Source organism: Mesoplodon bidens (genome assembly GCF_964165515.1).
Source record: "Mesoplodon bidens genome assembly, chromosome: 1".
Classification (NCBI taxonomy): Eukaryota; Metazoa; Chordata; class Mammalia; order Artiodactyla; family Ziphiidae; genus Mesoplodon; species Mesoplodon bidens.
The window spans coordinates 216,364,668-216,386,334 of NC_138176.1; the positions used below are offsets into that span (position 1 = coordinate 216,364,668).

Below are 21,667 nucleotides of genomic sequence, written 5' to 3' on the forward strand. Positions count from 1 at the left end.
GTTAAATAAAATCTTCCATGGCCTCTCTTTTCCCATGGGAGGTGGGAAAGGTCTCATCATGGCCTTGGAAAGCCAGGCAGGGAACTCAGGAGTCCAGACTTTGGAAGAGAAGGAGAGGGAATTGTTTTCGAATTGGCTGAGATGGGTTAGCAGCAGGTGCTGAGGCTGGAGGGCTAACCCCGCAGGCCGGAGCTCCAGGAGATCTGAAGCAGGTGGGGGAAGCTGTGCCCCATCCAGGTGAAGATCTTTGACTGACAGCCTGGACCTGCCTGCCTCTCTGGTTCCTGTTCCGGAGCAAAGGTCACACAGCCGCTGGAGCCTCCTTTTTTTGGTTCTCTCCTTTCTCAGCTCTGTTCGCCTTATAAGGAAGGTCAGCCTTGCCAAGTCGGAAGTGCCTCTGTTATCTTCCCCTCGATTTCTGCGAATAGTCCCGTGAACCAGAACTTTCCACATGAAAAATGGCCGGGAATTCGATCTTGCTGGCTGCTCTCGCCGTGCTCTCTGCCTGTCAGCAAAGTAAGCGTCCCGGGCTCTGTGTGTGTGTGTGTGTGTGTGTGTGTGTGTCTGTGTGTGTTGGGGGGGGCCGAGGGAGGGAGGGAGCGTTTGGGGATTTCTACTCACTTGCTGGTGGTCCGTGGGCTTTGAAGAGGACGCTGTGCTCAGGGTCATCGATGCCCCCTTCCCTGGGGACAGGCAGAGATTTGGAACATTCCAGGGATTAGTTCTTCCAGTGGGGATGCGGTGGGCCTTCGAGCCCAGAGAGTCTGCATCACCTGTAGTTACAACCCACAGCCCAGTTCGAGTGAGCATTAGAAATGCGGTAACCTGGGGGAAGTGGGCTATAAATATTAAGCTGGGGTGTTCCAAAGGTAACATTGTACCTGCTTATAAATCATGGCTGTGATTTCTTGAACCCTGATCTTTAAATTACTGTGTGTTTCTTAAATAAGCTGGGTATGGCAGGTATGATGATCAGGTTAAAAAAAAATCCTCCTGAAAAAATATGAGCTTCAGATTAAGTAGTTCATTCTAAACTTTAAAGTGCCTTCCCACTGGGATTATTCAGTATCCTGATTGCCTGGTTAAACAGAGGCTTCTTCTCCTCTGGGGTCACTTTTGCTCAATTCATGTTATCTTAGGCACATGCTTCCTTAACATGCAAAATGGGGAAAAGGGTCTGAGCCCTGGTGAGCAAGACTTCTTATCAAGAACACGTATTTCTTTTTCTTTTCTTTCTTTTTTTTTTTTTTTTTTGCGGTACGCGGGCCTCTCACTGCTGTGGCCTCTCCTGTTGCGGAGCACAGGCTCCGGACGCGCAGGCTCAGTGGCCGTGGCTCACGGGCCCAGCCGCTCTGCGGCATGTGGGATCTTCCTGGATCGGGGCACGAACCCGTGTCCCCTGCATGGGCAGGCGGACTCTCAACCACTGCGCCACCAGGGAAGCCCCAAGAACACGTATTTCTTTATTTTCCCAGTGTGCTTGTACCAGGAAACAGGGCAGAGCAGCGGACTTCTCAGCCCCAAGCACGGAGGCACCACGGTTTAGGACAGATAAAGAGTCTGCACGCACACTCAATGGCAGACTTGCTAGCCAGTCTGTTTTGTGAATTTATGAAAACATTATACCTTAAAACACATGTTTTGTGGTTTGATTTACCGTCTTTTCTGGAGTAAAGCAGGATGCTTATAGCCAACTAAAGCAGCACTTAGGTCTGAAACGCCTCGTGTTGACCCTCTACACGTAGGCACTGTCCACCCCGTGTGTGCCCACGTCCTGGCCCTGCAGAGAGCACAGGGGCAGGTCCACGGATGCCCCAGGCTGGCATAGCCTCTGCCATCCCTGCAGAGAGGTTCTGTTTGCTGGTGGGTGCAAGGGATGGTGTGAATTGCAGTCTGAAATTAAGGCAGCTGAGTTGGGAAAGGGAGACTGGGCCAGTGGTGGTTGGTGATAGACAGGGAAGAGAGAGGGAGGGAGGGAGTTGGCATTAAGAACCAGAATTCGCTGCTTTAGCAAAAGTCTGGTGTTTACAGAGGTGAGACGCCCTGTGCTATAGTAGAAGCAACTCAAGGCTTGAAAACAGACTCGTATCTTCTGGTCCAGCCACTTACAAGCTGGGTGCCCTTGGCCGGGAAAATCTGTCCTTCAGTGTCCTCATCAGAGAGGGTTAAACAGGACACTGGGTAGGAAGTGCCCACCATGGTGCCTGGCCCAGGGTTGGTGTTCAGGACAGTCACTTCCAGTCCTTGGCTGCTTCCCCACAGAGAGAAGCTTCTGGTGGATTGAGAGGCAGCCTTGCGGTGAAGAAGCCCAGCTGTGGCTGGGCTGAGAGTGGGGGGCAGGATGAGGGGTCTTGATTCACTTTCCCCAGCACACGTGTCCCCCTGGAGAGAGCAAAGGAAGAGGAAAGGCAGGCAGAGCAAAAGGAGCTTATTCTCAAGTAGGTTTTAATCAACTCATAAGAGGGAAATAAAATGGAAGCTCTCCAGAAAAACGTGGTGAAGGAGCCTTTCCACCCTCATGATGTTGCCCCGGACTGTAGCCACAGCCTCTCTGAGGCCCCTGACCTGAGACTCCTTGGAAGTGGAGCTGATGCACCTGAGTCCTCCTTCCTGGGGCTGGAGGTGGGCGGGGTCATCGCTTTACTGAAGCTCATTCCTCACATTTGCTGCTGCTCCAGACAGATGCCGACCAGGTGCAATGAACAACCAGAAAAAGCCAGCCCTGCGAAGCTTTCAGTTTATTCACCTTCATTTGGAAGCTCTAGGTTCTGGCATCATTGCCAATAGAAAAATCTAGGAGCACACATCTTTGATCGTTTCTGTTTTATCATGAAAACAAGAAGCCTTGCCTGGTGTGTTCTCTGAGGCTGTGGAGCACGTTAGAAGCCGTGGTTAACAGCAGGGTCCAGAATGGCCAAGTCCCACTTTTCCCCTCCATAGATAGACCTCTTTGGCTCCAGCTGAGGCCGTGAGCCATTGGCCTCTCCAGCTTTATGCTGCCTTGAAAAGACTTAGCCCAGGGTTGGAAACCGTCAGTGCCTAATCCCACACTTATCTTCACTCTACTCTCCCAGAGTTCAGTGATACAACTACAGTTTGAACAAGAAAGAGGCCAGTCCTAAGTGCTTACACATTTAGATGTTCAGCTGTAGCTTCTAAATCTGGACCAACACTTTATTTGCAGCAGAGGGGAATGAAGAGGAAGGAAAGTAGCCGGCTGTGAGAGGCTTACTCGACCCGGTTCAGTATTTACTGACTTCTTGTTGGAGGGGAGATAGTACCATGTTTCAGGAGGGAACACATGGCCCCTAATACTGTCACACAGTGAGAGACGGAAGCTGCAAACTTGGTTTGGAAAAGGAAATCATTTTTAAATTTTTATTTTAAAATTTTATTTTATAAAATTAAAATATTTTATTTTAAATTTAATTTATATTTTATATTTTAATTTTATATTTTAATTTATATTTTATTTCATTTAAATAAATTTAATTTATTTTATTTTAAATTAAAATATTTTATTTTAAAAATTAAAAAATTTTAAAACATCAGCAAGTAGGAAATGGATATCAAGGTAGTAAATAAGGGAAACTCCAGGAAACTGTGAGAAACTGAAACTGGAAGAAATCATCTGAAGGGAAATAATAGACCCCAGAAGTTAATTACAGGGTAAAACGAGGGAGATAAGGACAGGAGGTGAGAACTATTTACAAAGGAGGAAATGTGGGTCTGAAAGTGAGAGAGGGTCACAGAACTGATGATCAGAGGCAGGTGATCCCAGGCATTGGGGTTTCGTAATCTAATGTATTTTCCATGCAGCAAATGAAGAAGAAAATCATAATCATTTCATAATAGGGAAGCTGAGTCCTGCAGGGAGCCATCACCCCCAGGTGATGCACACACCTCATTCTGCATAATTATTCTGAGATTCATCCATGTTGTTTCATTTATTAATAATTCATTCCTTTTTACTGTTGAATAGTATCCTGTTGTATGGACAAAGCACAAATTATGCATCCACTCACTTGTTGATAGACATTTGTGTTAGTCGGCGTTCTCCAGAGAAACAGAACCAATAGGATATACACACACACATACACACTCTCACATATCTATTTTAAGAAATTGGCTCATACAATAGTTGGGGCTGGTGAGTCTGACATTTGCAGGGTGGGTTGCAAGACTGGAAATTCCAACAAGAATTGATGTTGCAGTCTTGGGTCCAAAGGGAGGCAAAAATCTCTTCCTCTTTGGGGGACCTCAGACTTTTTTCTTAAGGCCTTCAACTGATTGGGTGAGGCCCACCCACAATATGGAGGGTCATCTGCTTTACTCAAAGTCTACTGATGTAAATGTTAATCACTTCTAAAAAATACCTTCACAGCAACATCTAGACTGGTGTTTGACCAAACAGCTGGGCACCATGGATAGCCTAGTTGACATATAATCTTAACCATCAGGGAGTTGTTCCTAATTTTTGGCTATTATAAATAAAGCTGTTGTAAACATTTGTGGACGGGAGTTTTTATGGACATATGATTTAATTTCTCATGGGAAAATTCTAGTTGTGGAATGACTGAATCATATGGTCAATGTATGTCTAACTAAAAAATTCCTTCCAAATGGTTTTCCAAAGCAGTTGTATCATTTTACATTCCCAACAGCAGTGTATGAGAATTCCAGTTGATTTTGTATCTTCACTTGTCTGTCTGTCTTTTCTAGTTGGTATGATCTGTCTTTTTAATTTTAGACATTTTAATAGGTATGTAGTGTATCTAACTGTGGTTTAAATTTGCATTTTACTAATGAATAATGATGTGCCACATGTTTAATGTTCGTTCCTCTTTACTTGCAGGTTATTTCGCTTTGCAGGTAGGAAAGGCAAGATCAAAATACAAAGTTACACCCCCAGCGTCTCTGGGTCACCGGAGTTTGAGAGAATATTTCATGCACAGTGAGTAATGCTTTTCCCTTCAGGGGTATGGATCTGCCACATACAGACAATTCCTAATTAGGGGAAAGATATGCAGAGAAGATATGCCATTATAACAAACCACTCTTTGTGGCCAAGACCCTTCTCATGATCCTTGAGGTTCGAAGTAGGCAGTGCATGGAGTTTCTACCCACCTGTATTACAAATTCAGAGGATACATTTACAGAAAAGGCTGGGATCTATGGGGGGATTGCTATATGTCTCTGTGTGTGGCAGTTTGGTCCAAGAGCCTGGAAGGGGCTCCCTGAGAGTTCAGTAGCCTCATGTTGGAATAGTTATGCTATCGATTTTCTATCTGAAATCTTCTTCCTCTCCACTTCAAAACAGAGGTAGGTCAATGTTACCCTCTGCCAATAACCCACTTCCTAAAATCAGAAACGTATAATAATGAGAAAGCTTTCTATTTCATGTGTATTCATAGTTTTTTTTTTTTTAACATCTTGTGCTCCTTGCCTTTTCAGATCCACACAGAATGTTCCACTATAAACACCATGAATTTGCCTGATGCAAGATGCTAGGGCTCCCTTTACATTTAATCCCCCAAATCCGGTGCTTTTAAAAACATTGCACATATCACCATTTATACATTGCTTGGTTCTTTTGTTAATACTTTGGGATTTTTCATCTTTGTTCATGAGTGAGGTTGGACTCTAATTTTTCTTTTTTGTATGGTCCTTGCTCATTTTGGTATCAAGATTATATTAGCCTCACAGAATGAATTAGAGAATTATTTTCTCAGAGTTTTAATAAGATTGGAAGAGTGTGTTCCCTCACAGTTGTTAGAATTTGCCTATAAAATGATCTAGACCAGATGTTTTTCTTGTGAAAAAAAATTAAACTATGAGATTTGATTTCTTTAAAGATTATGGAATTATTCAGGTTTTTTATTATGTCTTGAATTAGTTTGGGTCAGACATGGCCCTTGAACTGTGAACATTGGTCTCTTGTCCATCTAATTGCTCCAAGGAGGATGGCACACACTGTTCCCTAGGCTTGAAAGTGTGATGAATACCACTGGTAGTACAAGAGATAATTTTAAGAGGTGCATAGACATGTTTAAACATTTTTTAAAATGTGGTAAGCATGTGTAACTTGAGCTCTACCCTGTTAACAAAATGTTGAGGGTATAATATATTACTGTTGACTAGAGGTACAATGTTGTACAACAGATCTCTAGAGCTTATTCATCTAACTTGGCTGAAACTTTATGCCCAAGGTATGATTTTATTTTATTTTTTTAATTAAAAAATATTTTTGTTTATTTATTTATTTTGGGTTGCATTTGGTCTTTGTTGCTGTGCGCGGGCTTTCTCTAGTTATAGAGAGCAGGGGCTACTCTTCTTTGCAGTGTGCGGGCTTCTCATTGCAGTGGCTTCTCTTGTTGTGGAGCATGAGCTCTAGGTGCGAGGGCTTCAGTAGTTGTGGCACGTGGGCTCAGTAGTTGTGGCCTGCGGGCTCTAGAGTGCAGGCTCAGTAGTTGTGGCGCATGGGCTTAGTTGCTCCGCGGCATGTGGGATCTTCCCGGGCCAGGGCTCAAACCCGTGTCCCCCTGCATTGGCAGGCGGATTCTTAACCACTGGGCCACCAGGGAAGTCCCCCAAGGTATGATTTTAAATAACATTGGACCACATGATGAGAAAGTCATTTCCACTGTCTTTGAATCTTTATGTTATATCACATGGAAAGTATTGATTTGGTGCTGGTATGTCCCACATCCCCCAATATTTATTTTTATCAGGGTAATACATGTATGTAGTCTGAAAATAAAGTGAGGTTACAAGCCTTATAACAACAAATAATTTTCCTTATCCCCCATCCATCCCCAGAGACAGCCATTGGCACTCCTTTTGACTACTACTTTGGTATTTATTTCCATATTTCTAAATACTACCTGTTCACTGCTATTTATTGATTCACAAATTTTAGACATTATCCATTGACTTCCTTTTATGGCAGAAAAAAGTTCATGTTCCTCTGTTTCCTCTTTTCCTCACTTCATCCTTCCAGAAAAGTTATATCACTTTGTTGAGTTAAATCAATGTTTATGTTGTTGTGATTAAGTGAATAATGTTCAAAGCTGAATCAAGCAGTATACTATGGTTACATTTCCTTCTTGTGCAGTTTTTTGTTTTACATGGGGTTAATAATTGCCTCTTTGTTTGTTTGCTTAGCTTCATCTCCGAATCTTCAGCAGAACTGAAAATTTCCTCTCAGTACATTTAAATACATTAAGTAAGCTAGTAATACCACTTGTTTTTTTCTTGGAGTCATTTGTGCTTTAGTCTTCCATGTTTCTTCTCCAATCTGGAGGTTGCACTTTAGATATGTTACATAGCTGTCATCCCACAACTTCCTGTCATCATCCTAGGAATTTCCCTTATACCCTACTGATTTGGATCACCTGTTTCCTGGATTTCATATTATCCTATGTATTGGTTTTTCTCTCTCGTTTTGGTGGAGCACATCCTCCAGACACTTCCTGAGAGAAGGGGAATGGTAGGTCTTGACACTTCTGAATATGCCTTTATTTCTCTGTTAAAAATCCTTACCCTCAGAATTTTGAAAACATTGTTTTCATTATTATCTAATTTCCACTGCTATTGTTGAGGTGTTCTGTGCTGTTCTGATGCTTTGTTTGGAAACTGTAGAAGCTTTAGGTTCTTCCCGTGATCCCTGGCCTGGGGTGTTACAGTGCTGTGCTTGCTCAGAGGCATTTTTCTTCACTATGCTGAACCCTAGAGGAGGTTTTTTCACAGCCTGAAAACTCATGCCCTTCTGTTCTAGAATATTTTAAAATATTGTTTACCCTTAAATTTTGTCTTCTTATTTTCTTTGTTCTTTCATTCTTTTTAAAAATATTTATTTATTTATTTATTTGGCTGCACCGGATCTTAGTTGCAGCACGTGGGATCTTTGTTGTGGCCTGTAGGATCTTTTATTTTATTTTATTTTATTTATTTATTTAAAAATATTTATTTATTTATTTATTTGGTTGTGCTGGGTCTTAGTTGCGGCAGGTGGGCTCCTTAGTTGCAGCTCGCCAGCTCCTTAGTTGCGGCATTCAGGCTCCTTAGTTGTGGCATTCGAACTTAGTTGCAGCATGCGTATGGGATCTAGTTCCCTGACCAGGGATTGAACCAGGGCCCCCTGCACTGGGAGTGGGAGTCTTAACAATTGGACCACCAGGGAAGTTCCTCATTCTTTTTTTTAAAATAAATTTATTTATTTATTTATTTTTGGCTGCATTGGATCTTCGTTGCTGTGCACGGGCTTTCTCTAGTTGCGGTGAGTGAGGGCTACTGTTCATTGCGGTGCGTGGGCTTCTCATTGCGGTGGCTTCTCTTGTTGCGGAGCACAGGCCCTAGATGTGCGGGCTTCAGTAGGTGCAGCATGCAGGCTCAGTAGTTGTGGCTCACGGGCTCTAGAGTGCAGGCTCAGTAGTTGTGGCACACGGGCTTTGTTGCTCTGTGGCATGTGGGATCTTCCCGGACCAGGGCTCAAACCCGTTTCCCCTGCACTGACAGGCAGATCCTTAACCACTAAGCCACCAGGGAAGCCCTGACCCTAATTCTTAAAATATATATTAGTCATAAGTTGACCTCCTGGACTGATCTTCAGTTTTCTTTCATCTTGAGTTTTTCATCTTCTTGGACTTTTGTTCTTTCAGGGAATTTCTTGAACTTCCAACTTTTTACTGATTTTTTAAAAAATTCAAATATGAGGGCTTCCCTGGCGGCGCAGTGGTTGAGAGTCCACCTGCCTATGCAGGGGACACGGGTTCGTGCCCCGGTCCGGGAAGATCCCACATGCCACGGAGCGGCTGGGCCCGTGAGCCATGGCCGCTGAGCCTGCACGTCCGGAGCCTGTGCTCCGCGACGGGAGAGGCCACAACAGTGAGAGGCCCGCGTACCGCAAAAAAAAAAAAAAAAATTCAAATGTGAACTTAATTCCTAAGAATTAATTTTTATCCTTTGATTGCTCTTTAGTTCTTCTTGTTGCTGCTGCTGTTATAGCATTCCTTTCTTGTTTCATAGATGCAGTTTATTCTCTTTTATCTGAGGATTGAGGATTTTAATGATTTAAAAAAAATCTTCCTTTATCATTTCTGTTTCTTCCAAGTTCCTTCTTATTTTTCTATTTTGGCCTTTGTCTTTAATTTTTGTTTGTTATTCACCTGGTAAATATTTTTTGAGCACCTCTATGTATTAGGCACTGTTGGGAGATAGTAGTGAACAACTCCAACAAAGATCCTTGCCCTCTTGAAGTTTACTTTATATCCAAGGAAGACAGAAAATACACAATAAGCACATCATACCATAAGAAAATAAGATATTGTGTAAGAGGGTGGTGTTAAGCTATACAAGAAAAACGACAGCATTATATAGGGACGTGGGGAAGGGTTGCTGGGGGGTGAGCTAGAGTGGGTTGCAGTTTAAACAGAGTGGTCAGTGTAGTCCCCACTGTGAAGGTGGCACTTGAACAAAGACTTGAAGCAGGTGAAGGAGTTAGCCATGTGGCCATGTAGGGAAGGCACTCTTGAGATAGAGGAAGTAACCAATGCAAGGACTTTAAGTGGAAATGCGACTGGTGGGTTAGCAAAGAAGTTAGTATAGCTGTGAGAGGAAGCTGTCAGAGAGTGGTAGGAGGGAAAGTCAGAAAGGTAATGGATGACCAGACCAGGCAGGGCCTTGAAGGCCATTGTTGGGACTTTGGCTTTTTCTCTAAGTGAAATGGAAAGTCGTTACAGGGTTTTAAGCAGAGGAGTAACATGATCTTGTATTTTAAAAGGATCACTTTGTCTGTTTTGCAGAGAATAGTCTGTCTGGGCGCATTGGTAGAAGCAGAAAATTCAGTTAGGAAGCTACTGCAAAAATTCGGGTGAGGGATGATGGCGACTTGAACCAGGAAGACAGCAGGTGACATACGAGATATGGCAGATTCTGTATATATTTTGAGGGTAGAGCCAATAGGATTTCAACAAATATGGAGTGTGAGAAGAGTCAGGAACAGCTTTCAGATTTTTGGCCTGAGCATCCTGAAGGATGGAATTGTGATTAACTGAGTCAGAGAGGGCTGCAGGAGGAGCGGTTTTGGGGGGAAGACCAGGAGATGGGACTTAACGCTACAGCTAAGGAGAGGCTTTAGACACTGTGCTCTACTAAGCTATTTGGATCGTTTGTTATTGCATCATAAACTGGCTAATACATTGTTGCTTACGCATCCAAGCAGAGATAGAGAGTAGACAGTTGGATATACCAATCTGCATTTTAGCAGGGAGATCTGAACTGGAAATATAAATTCAGGAGTCATTGGCACATGAAGATGATTTAAAGCCAGGACACTGGATGACATCTTTAAGGGCGTGGGTATAGGTCAAAAAGAGGAGAGGACCATGGACTGAACCTAGAGCCCTCCAGCCTGATGAGGCCAAGAAAACAAGGGTCCAGCAAAGAGATCTGAGCAAAAGAGACCTTTACTCAAATGTCAGGTCATTCTTGACTGGCTATCTGTGCAATTTAAGAAAGGGGCACTAGGGAGAGAGCTGGGGGCTCTGTGTGCACAGACGGGGCTTACTGAGTAGGCAGCTTCACTGAAGGGTGATGGATCAGAAGGCAGCTTTCTTCTGGGGGGACCCCAGATGATGGCATCTGTAGGTCATCTTTATGGGACCGTTAACTTCCTCTAGGAAAAGAACCCTTAACTCCCCCGTGAGGGAGGAGGGAGTGAAGAGTGAGGGAGGAGGGTGGGTATATTAGGCCTGCCTTCTAGTCGTCTGACAGGGTGGTGGGTGAAGGAAGGAAGCTTCTTCCGCTGTGCAGTACGTGGATTCGCACGATGATCAGTACAGAATTTTACCCTTACGCTCCACTGTTCTTGGAGCCCCCAGAGAGTGTCCGGTTCAGTTTCTCCAGACAATAATCCTCCCGTCTCCTCTGACGGAGGAGTAGGGTGGGGCTCAGAGGTGCGGCAGAGCCACAGGCCTCCTTCTACAGTCTTTCAAGAATTCTTCTGTTTCAGCCTTTGGCCTCCAAGGGACCTGGGCCCCAGGTGCTGAGCCTCTTGGGTTCTGGGATAAGGATTGTCTCAGTCTTTCTTTTTTTATTTGCCGTGCCGCGTGGCTTGTGGGATCTTAGTTCCCCCACAAGGGACTGAACCCGGGCCCTCGCCAGTGACAGGGTGGAGTGCTAACCACTGCGCTACCAGGGCATTCCTTGTCTCAGTCTTCACTGGTTCTTCCTCCTACAGGCACGTAGCTTCAGCTTTCTGCACTCTGCCAGCTCAGCTCTCGTTCCCCTTGTGCTGGTTTTCCTTCAGAAATTGGCTACCATCTCTCTTCCACTGCTGTGTCTGCTCCCGTTCTCTGTGTTCTTGAAGACTTTCTATTTTTTATTCCTTTACTGGCATTTTAGTGAGGTTTCAGGAGGGAGAAGAAACAAACACGGGTTCAACCTGCCATGTTTAGCAGGAAGTCCTTGGGATGTGTTCTTGACACCATCTGGACACCCATTTCCCCCCATTCAGCAGAGGAAGGGTCTCCAGCAATCAATAGCATCTAATAAGAATCTGACAACTTTCTGTTTTCATGGCATTTATTTTTATACTTATCTTTTATTTAGAAAGTTATACTCTTACATCACTACCGCAAGTGGGAACAATTTCATTTTTCCTAATTTGTTTGAGTCAAAAAGAAGTTGATTCATAGAAAAATAATAAGAGGTATATGGAGAAGCTAAATTTTTGACAGTAATATATTAACGTTTGGAGTTTGGGAGATACCATACTATTCATACAAGTGATCACAGGAGGAAATTCTGCATCTTCTCACTTTGTCTTTCATGTTCTGAGACTTTGTTGGTGAGTGTTGGCTTTCCAGCAGGCTAGATTCTTGGGTCACTTCTGGTTCTATGTTCGTTCACATAGTTTTCACAGATTTGATTTTCTTTCGAGTTACTGCTCTCTCCTTCCTTTTCTGCATCTGGACTCCTCTTGTCCTAGGAATAAAGCTGGACACCATTTCCAAATATTTCTCTTAAGTTGCTGTTTATAAGTATCCAAATCCAATTTCCTTGTTAAATGTGTTTTGTTTGATTAATCATGGCAGAACAGAGAGGGGTTAAAAAATAATAGCCAATATTAGGGTGGGGTGGGGGATTTGGAGCCATAAAATACCTTTAAGGTCACAGTATAGTTGTCCTGGGTTCTCTCTGAAGGGTGGATGGGAATGGTCCTACTCCCTTCTCTGAATTTCTTCTTGGATATTCCAGGGCACTAGAAAAGTTCTTGTCTTAGGATCGAAGGTTTACGATGAACTTGGCCAGATCAGAGAAGATTCATGTCTGGTGAAGCCATTTCGACTTTATCTGAGGTAGTTAGGGCAGGAGCCCCTGGGATAACCAGTTTATTCCAAAGCCTACTTGGCTACCTATTCTCTTTTTCAGGGAAGGCTCCCTTGAGCTCTGCAAATCCCCAAGAGGGAATGCACTTTCTTTTCTGGCTCTCCTGGACCAAAGCATTGAGTCCCTTCAGCCTCCCTTGAAGATCTTATGGCCTCATGAGTAACAGAAACGCTGCCTCTTCCCCTACTCTTTCTCCCGCTGCTTTGCCCTAAGCGTAGCCAAGAAGCCCGCTGTTATGACTAATTCTTTCTTTGAGCGGAATTTGACATCTCATAGCAACCATTTCAAGGTCCCTCTGACCACCCCTGAAGTACCTGTTTCCTGTCTGAGGGTCGCCTCAAGTTGGATACTTACTTGTCAAGCAGCGATGATTATTATGGAGCCCGCTTACCCGAGTTACTAGCCCAGGGCCCCTTCTCTAGAGGCCCCATTCACTTCCTCTTCCCTTCCTCCAGGGAAGGCATTAGAGGTGACTCTTTCTAGAGTTTTGCAGTCTTTTGCCAGAATACACTCTTTGAAATTATGAAAATAGCAGCTATAATTTCATGGAGGGCCATTTCTTCATGGTATTGCTAAGCTTAGAAAATTCTATCTAGTCTAATTTGAGTACCTTGATCCCTTTAGATTAAAGGCTTTTATAAATTTAAAAAGTAGATCCAAGTAATAAATTGATCTTGTTGTAATTTAAATATATTTCCTCTGATTCTGTCCTCACCGGAAGAGAAGAATAGCTGCTGATGACCTCACTCTTTTTCATACACTTGAGGACCGTTATTAAATGTCTTTCATCTTCTGTATTTTGAGGCAAGGTAGCAGAAATTCAGCTTTTTTTTTCAATCATTAAAAAATTTGGTGGTTCTCTTTAGACTAAAATGTTTCATATTATTTCTAAACCTGGAGCCTAGAAATGTACATAGTATCCCAACAATGGTTCCATCAGTTCTGGGTGAGGTAGAAGAATTGCCTCTTACTTCTTTCTTGTATGTACTCGATTTGCTTAATGCTGAATTATTAAGTTCCTGTTCCAGAATTAACCTGCCACAAGGCACAAGTAAACCCAATCATCATGAATCTGAGAACTGTTTAGAAATGTTAGCCTTTTCTTAGTCTACTAGAGTTCTTCTTTTTCTTCTTCCTTTTTTTTTTTTTGCCATTTACTAACTCCTTATAGTCACTTTGAATCCTGAAATTAAAACTGTTGACCATAATGCATGCCTAAAACCTATGGAGAAAAGGAAAATTCACAAATAGAGTAATTTTTCAAATATTCTGCAACACCAGGATTATAGTAATGTGAGTCACCTACTTTTGTAGTAAGTACAAAAATGATAAATAATAGAGAGACAATAAACACATCTCCATTCTTATTACAGGTGTACCAATCTTAGACATTAGCTGAAATCCCAAGATGTACTTTTTCACTGAGTTATAAAGGGCTTGGGTTCTCCAAGATGAGAGAATGACTAAATGATGAGTTCTTCAAACTCCACCCTCCTCTAAAACCCACCTTGTATTAGTCAGCTGGGGCCACTGTAACAAAATGCCGTAGACTGGGTGGCTTCAACGACAGATATTTATTTTTCACAGTTTTGGAGGCTGCAAGTCTAAGATCAAGGTTCTGGCTGATTCTATTTCTGGTGAGAGCTTTCTTCTCTTGGCTTAATGTGTCCTCACATGGCCTTTCCCTGGTGGAGGGGTGGGAGAGGAGAGAGAGAGAGGGAGAGGGAGGGAGGGAGAGTCAGAGTCAGTCAGTCTGGCAGGTGTCAGAGAGCTCTCTGGTGTTTCTTCTTATAAGAAGATCCTATTGGATCAGGGCTCCACACTTCTGGTCTCATGTAACCTTAGTTACTTCCTTACTCCAAATACAGCCTCACTGAGGGGTTAGGGCTGCAGCATGTAAGTTTGGGAGAGACAAACATTTAGTCCACACCACCAGCAAACAGCTTCTGTCACACAAGCTGGGTGATTCTCAGGTAGTCAGGGGACGAGAGGCAGCTAGAATTTGGTTGGGCTGCCAGCCTTACTCCCTCATCTCCCCATCCTGTTGCTTATCAGCAGTACCACTGAAGTGCTAGTTAGATTTCATGCCCTCCTGCCATTAGCAGCAGCCTCCCTCCGGTGTCCCAGACGGTTGTTTGACAAGGAACGATTTACGTAGTTACAGATCTATATAAAAGATTAGCTCCAGCAACCTCTCATCCCCAAGCCTTTTCTGAGCATATTAACCTGTTGCTCTGACCCCCCAGCCAGTGTAATAATCCAAAACACTTCTTAGGGTCAAAAGCCAGCAGACCAAGGCTGGGTCATCTGTTAATAGTGCAAGTAGCTTGTGGAGGTATGCAACCTACTGGTGGTGTCTCAGAACGAGTCACCAGGACAAAAGAAGAAAGAAAAAGGCGCAGCAAAAATCTTGAACGAGGGAAGCCTCCTTTAAGTTGCCTTGTCTGCTTTTTATTTTTAAAAGATGTCATACTCTAAGCATGGCATTAGAAGTGTCCTCTGGCTGTTCAGGTTTTCCTCTATGGGAAATGGTTCAGATTTTCTATGAACACGATTGTCATAAGCAAAGTTTCATGTTGAGTGTTTACAAGAAATCTATCGAATAGCAGAAATATTCAGAAGTGTTTTAAGGCCAAAGATTTCCCAAGTGATGTGTACACATTGAGGGAGCACACTACGGACTCTGCTGCGGGAGTGAGGAAAACATTGGAGCTCCTATTCATATTGACTCTTAAAACATCATCCTTTAATTTCTATGTTGTGTCGTTTTATAATGTATATGAGACTCTTTTCCAGTCGAATGTTCTAACTGTGCTAATGGATCAATCCCATATTCCCAGTGGTTTAATGTAATGGAAGTTTACCGTTTTTCTTGCTCATGTCAAGTCCAACTTGGGTGCTCCTGGTTGAGTGGCCTTTCACATGGTCATTTAGGGACCAAGGCTTCTTCCATCTAAGGGTTCTGTCCCCATCCGGGTCCTCAGCATTCTCTCCATTGCAACCAGTGCGTGGGGTGAAGGGAGCTTGGCACACCAGCTGCTTAGCCATGTGGCTCAGAAGTGATGTATTTCATTTCACTTACTTTCCATCGGCAAGAAGTAGCCCCACTAAGATCCCAGGAGGCTGGGAAGTGTATCCCTGACTGGGCAGCTACTGCACAGCACCAACTTCACACCATCCCTGTTGTCAGCCAGCCGCCTCTGCTATAGTAGGACATGTGGATATTTTTTATTGGGGTTATGCAATTTAAAAAAGTCAGAGACTAGGGTTTTAGGAACTGCCAGAATTCAATATGACTCTTTCTTTTCCAGTATGGGGTGAGCTTTATAGTACATACACTTAATGACGGAAACAGGGCCCAAGCAGTACTTAGTTTAGGACTACCTTCACTGCTCCCAGCCTTCGGGTCCAGACAGGGATCTGCAGTGGTCACATGTCCTGAGCCCCCAGGCCCAGGCTCCCTTGGAGTTGGGGACGGATGATGGGGGCTTTCAGTGGCTTTAAATATTCAATCTCCATGGGCTCCATTGGTCCATCTTCTAGGGTGACCAACTCTTTCCAGTTTGCCCGGGACTTCCCCAGTTTTAGCACTCCGATTTCTGTGTCCCAGGAAATCCCTCCGTTCTAGGCAAACCCCGGATTGTCCTGGTTTAAAAAATCCAAGTCCCACGTTCTGAAAACCTGTTCAGTCCAGGGCAAACCAGGATGGCTGGTCACCCCACTGTTCTTCCAGTAAAGACTCTTTCTGTTATTAGCCCTGGGTGGAACTTGAGGCCCACGGTGACATCTGCCTATAACAAAAGAGAAGCTTCTCCCTCATCTTTTTATGGGAAGCTTAAATATCAAAGAGCACAGGATTATAGTGCAAAGAGGGCTCTCCCCAGGGAATGGGTAGACAGACTCAGTTTCCCTCTGCGTGGACACGCAGGAAGCGGGGCGGTCCAGCAGCGGTCAGAACCCACATACCCTCTGTTCCCACGCAAAGGGAAACTGACACTGCTGCTGCCAGCTGATTTCTGTCCCATTTCTGTCCCGTAGGAGATTTTTCCTGAGGATCTCCTATAATATAATCTGCCTTCATGTCCAAAAAGAGATCATCAATTATTTTCACTTTGGTTTTCCTGGCGAAGTGACGTAATTAGTCACTGATAGGATTGTAAAGGACACATTGTCAGTGTTTGGTCCCCTTCAGTTAAACAATGTCTGTGGACAGCTCACTGTGAACAAGCTGTTCTGGAGCACATCCGGGCGTGGACCACTTAACGGTGCTGTGGGATCTGCAGGGACCTGAACGTGCTGGTGGTGGAAGGACATGGTCACGTAGTGGAGGAGGTGCAGGAGGTCAGACTGAGCAGCCAGAATGGGATTCTAGTTTTTTGTTTGTTTGTTTGTTTTTTGCAGTACGCGGGCCTCTCACTGTTGTGGCCTCTCCCGTTGCGGAGCACAGGCTCCGGACGCACAGGCTCAGCGGCCATGGCTCACGGGCCCAGCCGCTCTGCGGCATGTGGGATCTTCCCGGACCGGGGCACGAACCCGCGTCCCCTGCATCGGCAGGCGGGCTCTCAACCACTGCGCCACCAGGGAAGCCCAAAGGATTCCAGTTATTTTAACGCCAAGCAATACCTGGTGTCTTCAGCAGGCAGCAGCAGGGAAGACTGTTGGCAATAGCAGGGCCCCAGGCTGGCTGTCAGAGAATTATTTTCAATCTCTGAAAGATGATAGTGGGACACATCTTCAGGGCTTAAGGCGGGTCGGTAGACAAGGGACCAGGAGAAAAGTACAACGAGCGCAGCTGGCACATGAGGTCAGGGTGAGACCAACAGTGACTACTGGCTTATAGGGGACCAAGAGTCTCATTTCTTAGGAGAGGAGGGTGCAGAGATATGGTACTCAACTGCCCACGTACACCAGGCTGTGCCCTCTGGGAGCACAAGTGCAGTTACGCTCACATCCCTGCCTGAGTCTCCTTGACTTCTAACCGCTCCCCCGGGACCTCGGCACCCCTTTCCCCCATCTTCTCAGTTACTTCCTGGAGCCCCTGGGGACGTGGGCTCTGCTGCCTAGCAGTTGAGGGGAGGGGCCATGCCACTGCCCTGCTCCAGTCCTCCGGTCCTGTGAGTTCAGGACCCCTCCCCAGGTTCTGGAGTCTTCCATGACTGCTCTCCGGCGGCTCTTTGGTCTGTGGCAGAGGGAGGTGAGGGCTGTGGCTCTCTGTAGCTGTTTGGCCCTTCGGTCTGAGGCGTAGCACCGCAGGCATCTGGAGTTTCACCAGTCCTTTCATGAAGACCGTCCTTCAGCTTTCAGCCTGGTCTCCACTCAGGTGTGAAACCGGTCCCCTGGCTTGGGCAGGGGTGGGAAAGACCCCAGAACACCCCTCCATTTTCCTCATTTCCTCTTTCCTCACTCTTTCTTGCCCAGAGGACTTCTTCCTCTTGCAAATAAGAGACACAAAAGCACACCTGCATCTCAGTGTGTGTGGACGGATGCCCACAGGGGCCACAGACCCAAGCTTCTGCCTCTGCAGCTCAGCAGACTTGGCTGGGATGCTTTTATATAATATCATCTGCCCCACATGCCTAGCCAAGGCTGCTAGTACAGTGGGGAGAAAAAACCTTCTAAATAGTTAGACTTTATGAAGAATAATATGGACTGGTTTTGAGGGTGATTTTTAAAAATTTTTTTTATTTATTTCTTTTGGCTGCGTTGGGTCTTCGTTGCTGTGCGCGGGCTTTCTCTAGTTACAGCAGGAGGGGGCTACTCTTCGTTGAGGTGCGGTGGCTTCTCTTGTTGTGGAGCACAGGCTCTAGGGCGTGTGGGCTTTGGTAGTTTTGGCATGTGGGCTCAGTAGTTGTGGCTTGCGTGCTCTGGAGCGCAGGCTCAGTATAGTTGTGGCGCATGGGCTTAGTTGCTCTCTGGCATGTGGGATCTTCCTGGACCAGGGACTGTGTCCCCTGCATTGGCAGGCAGATTCCCAACCACTGCGCCACCAGGGAAGTCCGAGGGTGATTTTTTAAAAAAATCTCATCATGGCTGATTTTGTGTCGTGTTGTGGAAGAACTTACCCTTTAAATTTTGGGATAATTTAAGGTGTTTTACAAGACTAGATAGAAGATGGGACAATTGTGTTTTGTTTCCAAAAAGGATAAAACTCATAGAAGAAGACAAAGGGGATAATATCCTTGACATTGGGTGTGGAAAATAGAGCAAGCTACTGCTCCTGTTCTCTTTTACTTCATGGAAAACAGGTCCATGGATTTAGCCGAGGAAAAGGAAATGTTTTTTAACATAGCTGTCATTATTCTCACTGTTCACATTTGTAAAGTATCTTTTCACTTAACCTACCATAGGAACTCACAAACTTTAAAAGACGTTAGTATAAAGGCAACCATCAGAAGCAAAATAATGCCAAGGATAGGAAATGGCAGAAAGACAAAAATCAGTTATTTCCCTAAGAATGAGAAAGTTGTGGCTATGGTCTGTGAGGGTATCAATGTCAGGCCCTGGACAAAATATTCCTTAGGTCATTCCAGTGGCCTTTCAGGCCTTAAAGGCAACAGTAAAAAAAAATGAAGAGGAAAGCATCTGGCATTCGTATTCTGCATTTCTGGTGTGCCAGGGGTCTGAGGATCGCTCTTCTGGCTCTTAGAGAGTTGAGTGGGTGACTTTACCGTCGTCATTGCTGGCTCAGGGTTAGAAAGGTCCACTCATGCTTCTGACTCTGCACCAGCTGTGGTCTTTATATGAGCACTGAGTTATGCAGTTAGTTATGAAGCTTTTTACCCAGCTTTAAGAGATGGCTGAATGATCAGCAGGGAGTTTTTTCTAATGTAGTTGAGTCAGAAACTAATAAGGTTGAGTTGACCCATCCACAATTTCCTATAGATTTACGGAGAATGAGGAAAGAATTATGCTTTGTAATTAGGCTTTCTTCTTCTTCTTCTTTTTTTGAGTTAGAGATTTTTTTCAGATTTATTGAGGTATAATTGACAAATAAAATTATAAGATATTTAAAGTGTACAACATGATGATTTGATAAATGTATAATTTGTGAAAGGATTTCCCCCACTGAGTTAATTAATACATCCCTTACCTTACATATTTACCCTTTACATATTTAGTCTTTTTTTTTTTTTCGGTGAGGGCACTTAAGTTCTACTCTCTTAGCATATTTCAATTATACAATAAAAAGTGTTATCAACTACAGTCACCATGTTATATACTAGATCCTCAGACCTCATTCATTTAATAACTGAAAGTTTGTACCCTTTTATTAGGCTCTCCCTATTTTGCTCACCCTCAGGCCATGACACCTACCATTCTACTCTCTGTTTCTGTGAGTTTACCTTTTTTTTTTTTTTTTTTTAAAGATTCTACATGTAAGTGATACCATGCACTATTTGTCTTTCTTTATCTGGCTTATTTCACTTAGCATTAAGGCCCTGCCGGTTCATCTAGTTTGTCGCAAATGGCAGGATTTCCTTCTTTTTAGATGTTGAATAATATTTCATTACATATATGTATATCACATTTTCTTTATCCATTCATCCACAGTTGGATACTTAGGTTGTTTCCATATCTTGGCTACTGTGAATAACACTGTAATCAAGATGAGAGTACAGATATCTCTTCAAGATGGTGATTTCATTTCCTTTGGTTATATACACAGGAGTAGGATTGCTGGATCATGTGGTAGTTCTAGTTTTAATTTTTTGAGGACCCTCCATACTGTTTTCCATAGTGGTCGCATCAGTTTACACTCCCATCAGTGGTGTATAAGGTTCCCTTTTCTCCAAGTTATTGCCAGCACTTGTTCCTTGTCTTTTTGATAGTAGCCATTTTAACAAGTGTGAGGTGATATCTCACTGTGGTTTTGATTTGCATTCCGCTGATGATTAGAGACGTTGGGCACCTTTTCAGGTACCTGTTGATCATTTATGTCTTTGGAAAAATGTCTATTCAGGTTCTCTGCCCATTTTTTAATTGGGTTATTTAGTTTTCTCTGCTATTGAGTTGTATGTGTTCTTTGTGTATTTTGGGTAGTAACTCCCTATCGAATGTGTGGTTTGCAAATATTTTTTCCCATTCCATAGATTGCCTTTTCATTTTGTTGGCAGTTTCCTTTGCTGTGAAGAAGCTTTTTAGTTTGATGTAGTCCCACTTGTTTATTTTTGTTTTTGTTGCCTTTGCTTTCAGTGCCAAATCCAAAAAATCATTGCCAAGGCCAATGTCAAGAATATTTTCCTCTATGTCTTCTTTTATGAGTTTTATGGTTTCAGGTCTTATGTTCAAATCTTTAGTCCATTTAGAGTTGATTTTTGTGTATGGTGTAAGACAGGGGTACAGTTTCATTCTTTTGCATTTGGCTGTCCAGTGTTCTCAACACCATTTACTGAAGAGACTATCCTTTCCCCATTGTATATTCTTGGCTCCTTTGTAAAAACTAATTGACCACATATGCATGGGTTTATTTCTGGCTGTCTATTCTGTTCCATTAATCTATTTGTCTCTTTTTATGCCAATACTATACTGTTTCAATTACTACAGCTTTGTAATATAATTTGAAATCAGGAAGTGCAATGCCTCCAGCTTTGTTCTTCTCTCTCAAGATTCCTTTAGCTATTCATGTTCTGTTTTTGGTTCCATATGAAATTTAGGAGCTTTTTCTATTTCTGTGATAAAGGCCACTGGAATTTTGATAGGAATTGCCTTGAATCTGTAGATTGCTTTGAGTATTATGGACATTTAACAATCTTAATGCTTCCAATTTATGAGCATGGAATACTGTTTCATTTATTTGTGTCTTCTTCAATTTCTTTCATCAGTGTTTTGTAGTTTTCAGTTTACAGGTCTTTACCTCCCTGAGTAAATTTATTCCCAAATATTTTATTCATTTTGATGCAATTGTAAATGGGATTGTTTTCTTAATTTATCTTTCTGATAGTTCATCATTGGTGTATACATACACAAATGATTTTGTACGTTGATTTTTTTTAAAAATTAATTAATTAATTAATTTTTGGCTGCGTTGGGTCTTTGTTGTTGGGTCTTCGTTGCTGCGTGCAGGCTTTTGCTAGTTGTGGTGAGCGGGGGCTTCTCTTCATTGTGGTATGTAGGCTTCTCATTGTGGTGGCTTCTCTTGTTTCGGAACTCAGGCTCTAGGCACATGGGCTTCAGTAGTTGTGGCACATGGGCTCAGTAGTTGTGGCTCGTGCGTTCTAGAGCACAGGTTCAGTAGTTGTGGCACACGGGCTTAGTTGCTCCGCGGCATGTGGGATCT

The 21,667-nt window shown here is 43.6% G+C and overlaps 1 protein-coding gene across 1 annotated transcript in view; it reads left to right on the forward strand.

Annotated features, from left to right (window-relative positions):
- Nucleotides 1-417: 417 nt before the first annotated feature.
- Nucleotides 418-21,667, forward strand: part of MGST2 (microsomal glutathione S-transferase 2) — a 30,626-nt gene continuing 9,376 nt past the window's right edge. The window contains 3 exon segments of the mRNA XM_081216396.1: nt 418-516; nt 4,856-4,909; nt 4,912-4,954. Coding sequence (XP_081072522.1) covers nt 459-516; nt 4,856-4,909; nt 4,912-4,954 — 155 coding nt within the window. The 5' untranslated portion in view covers nt 418-458.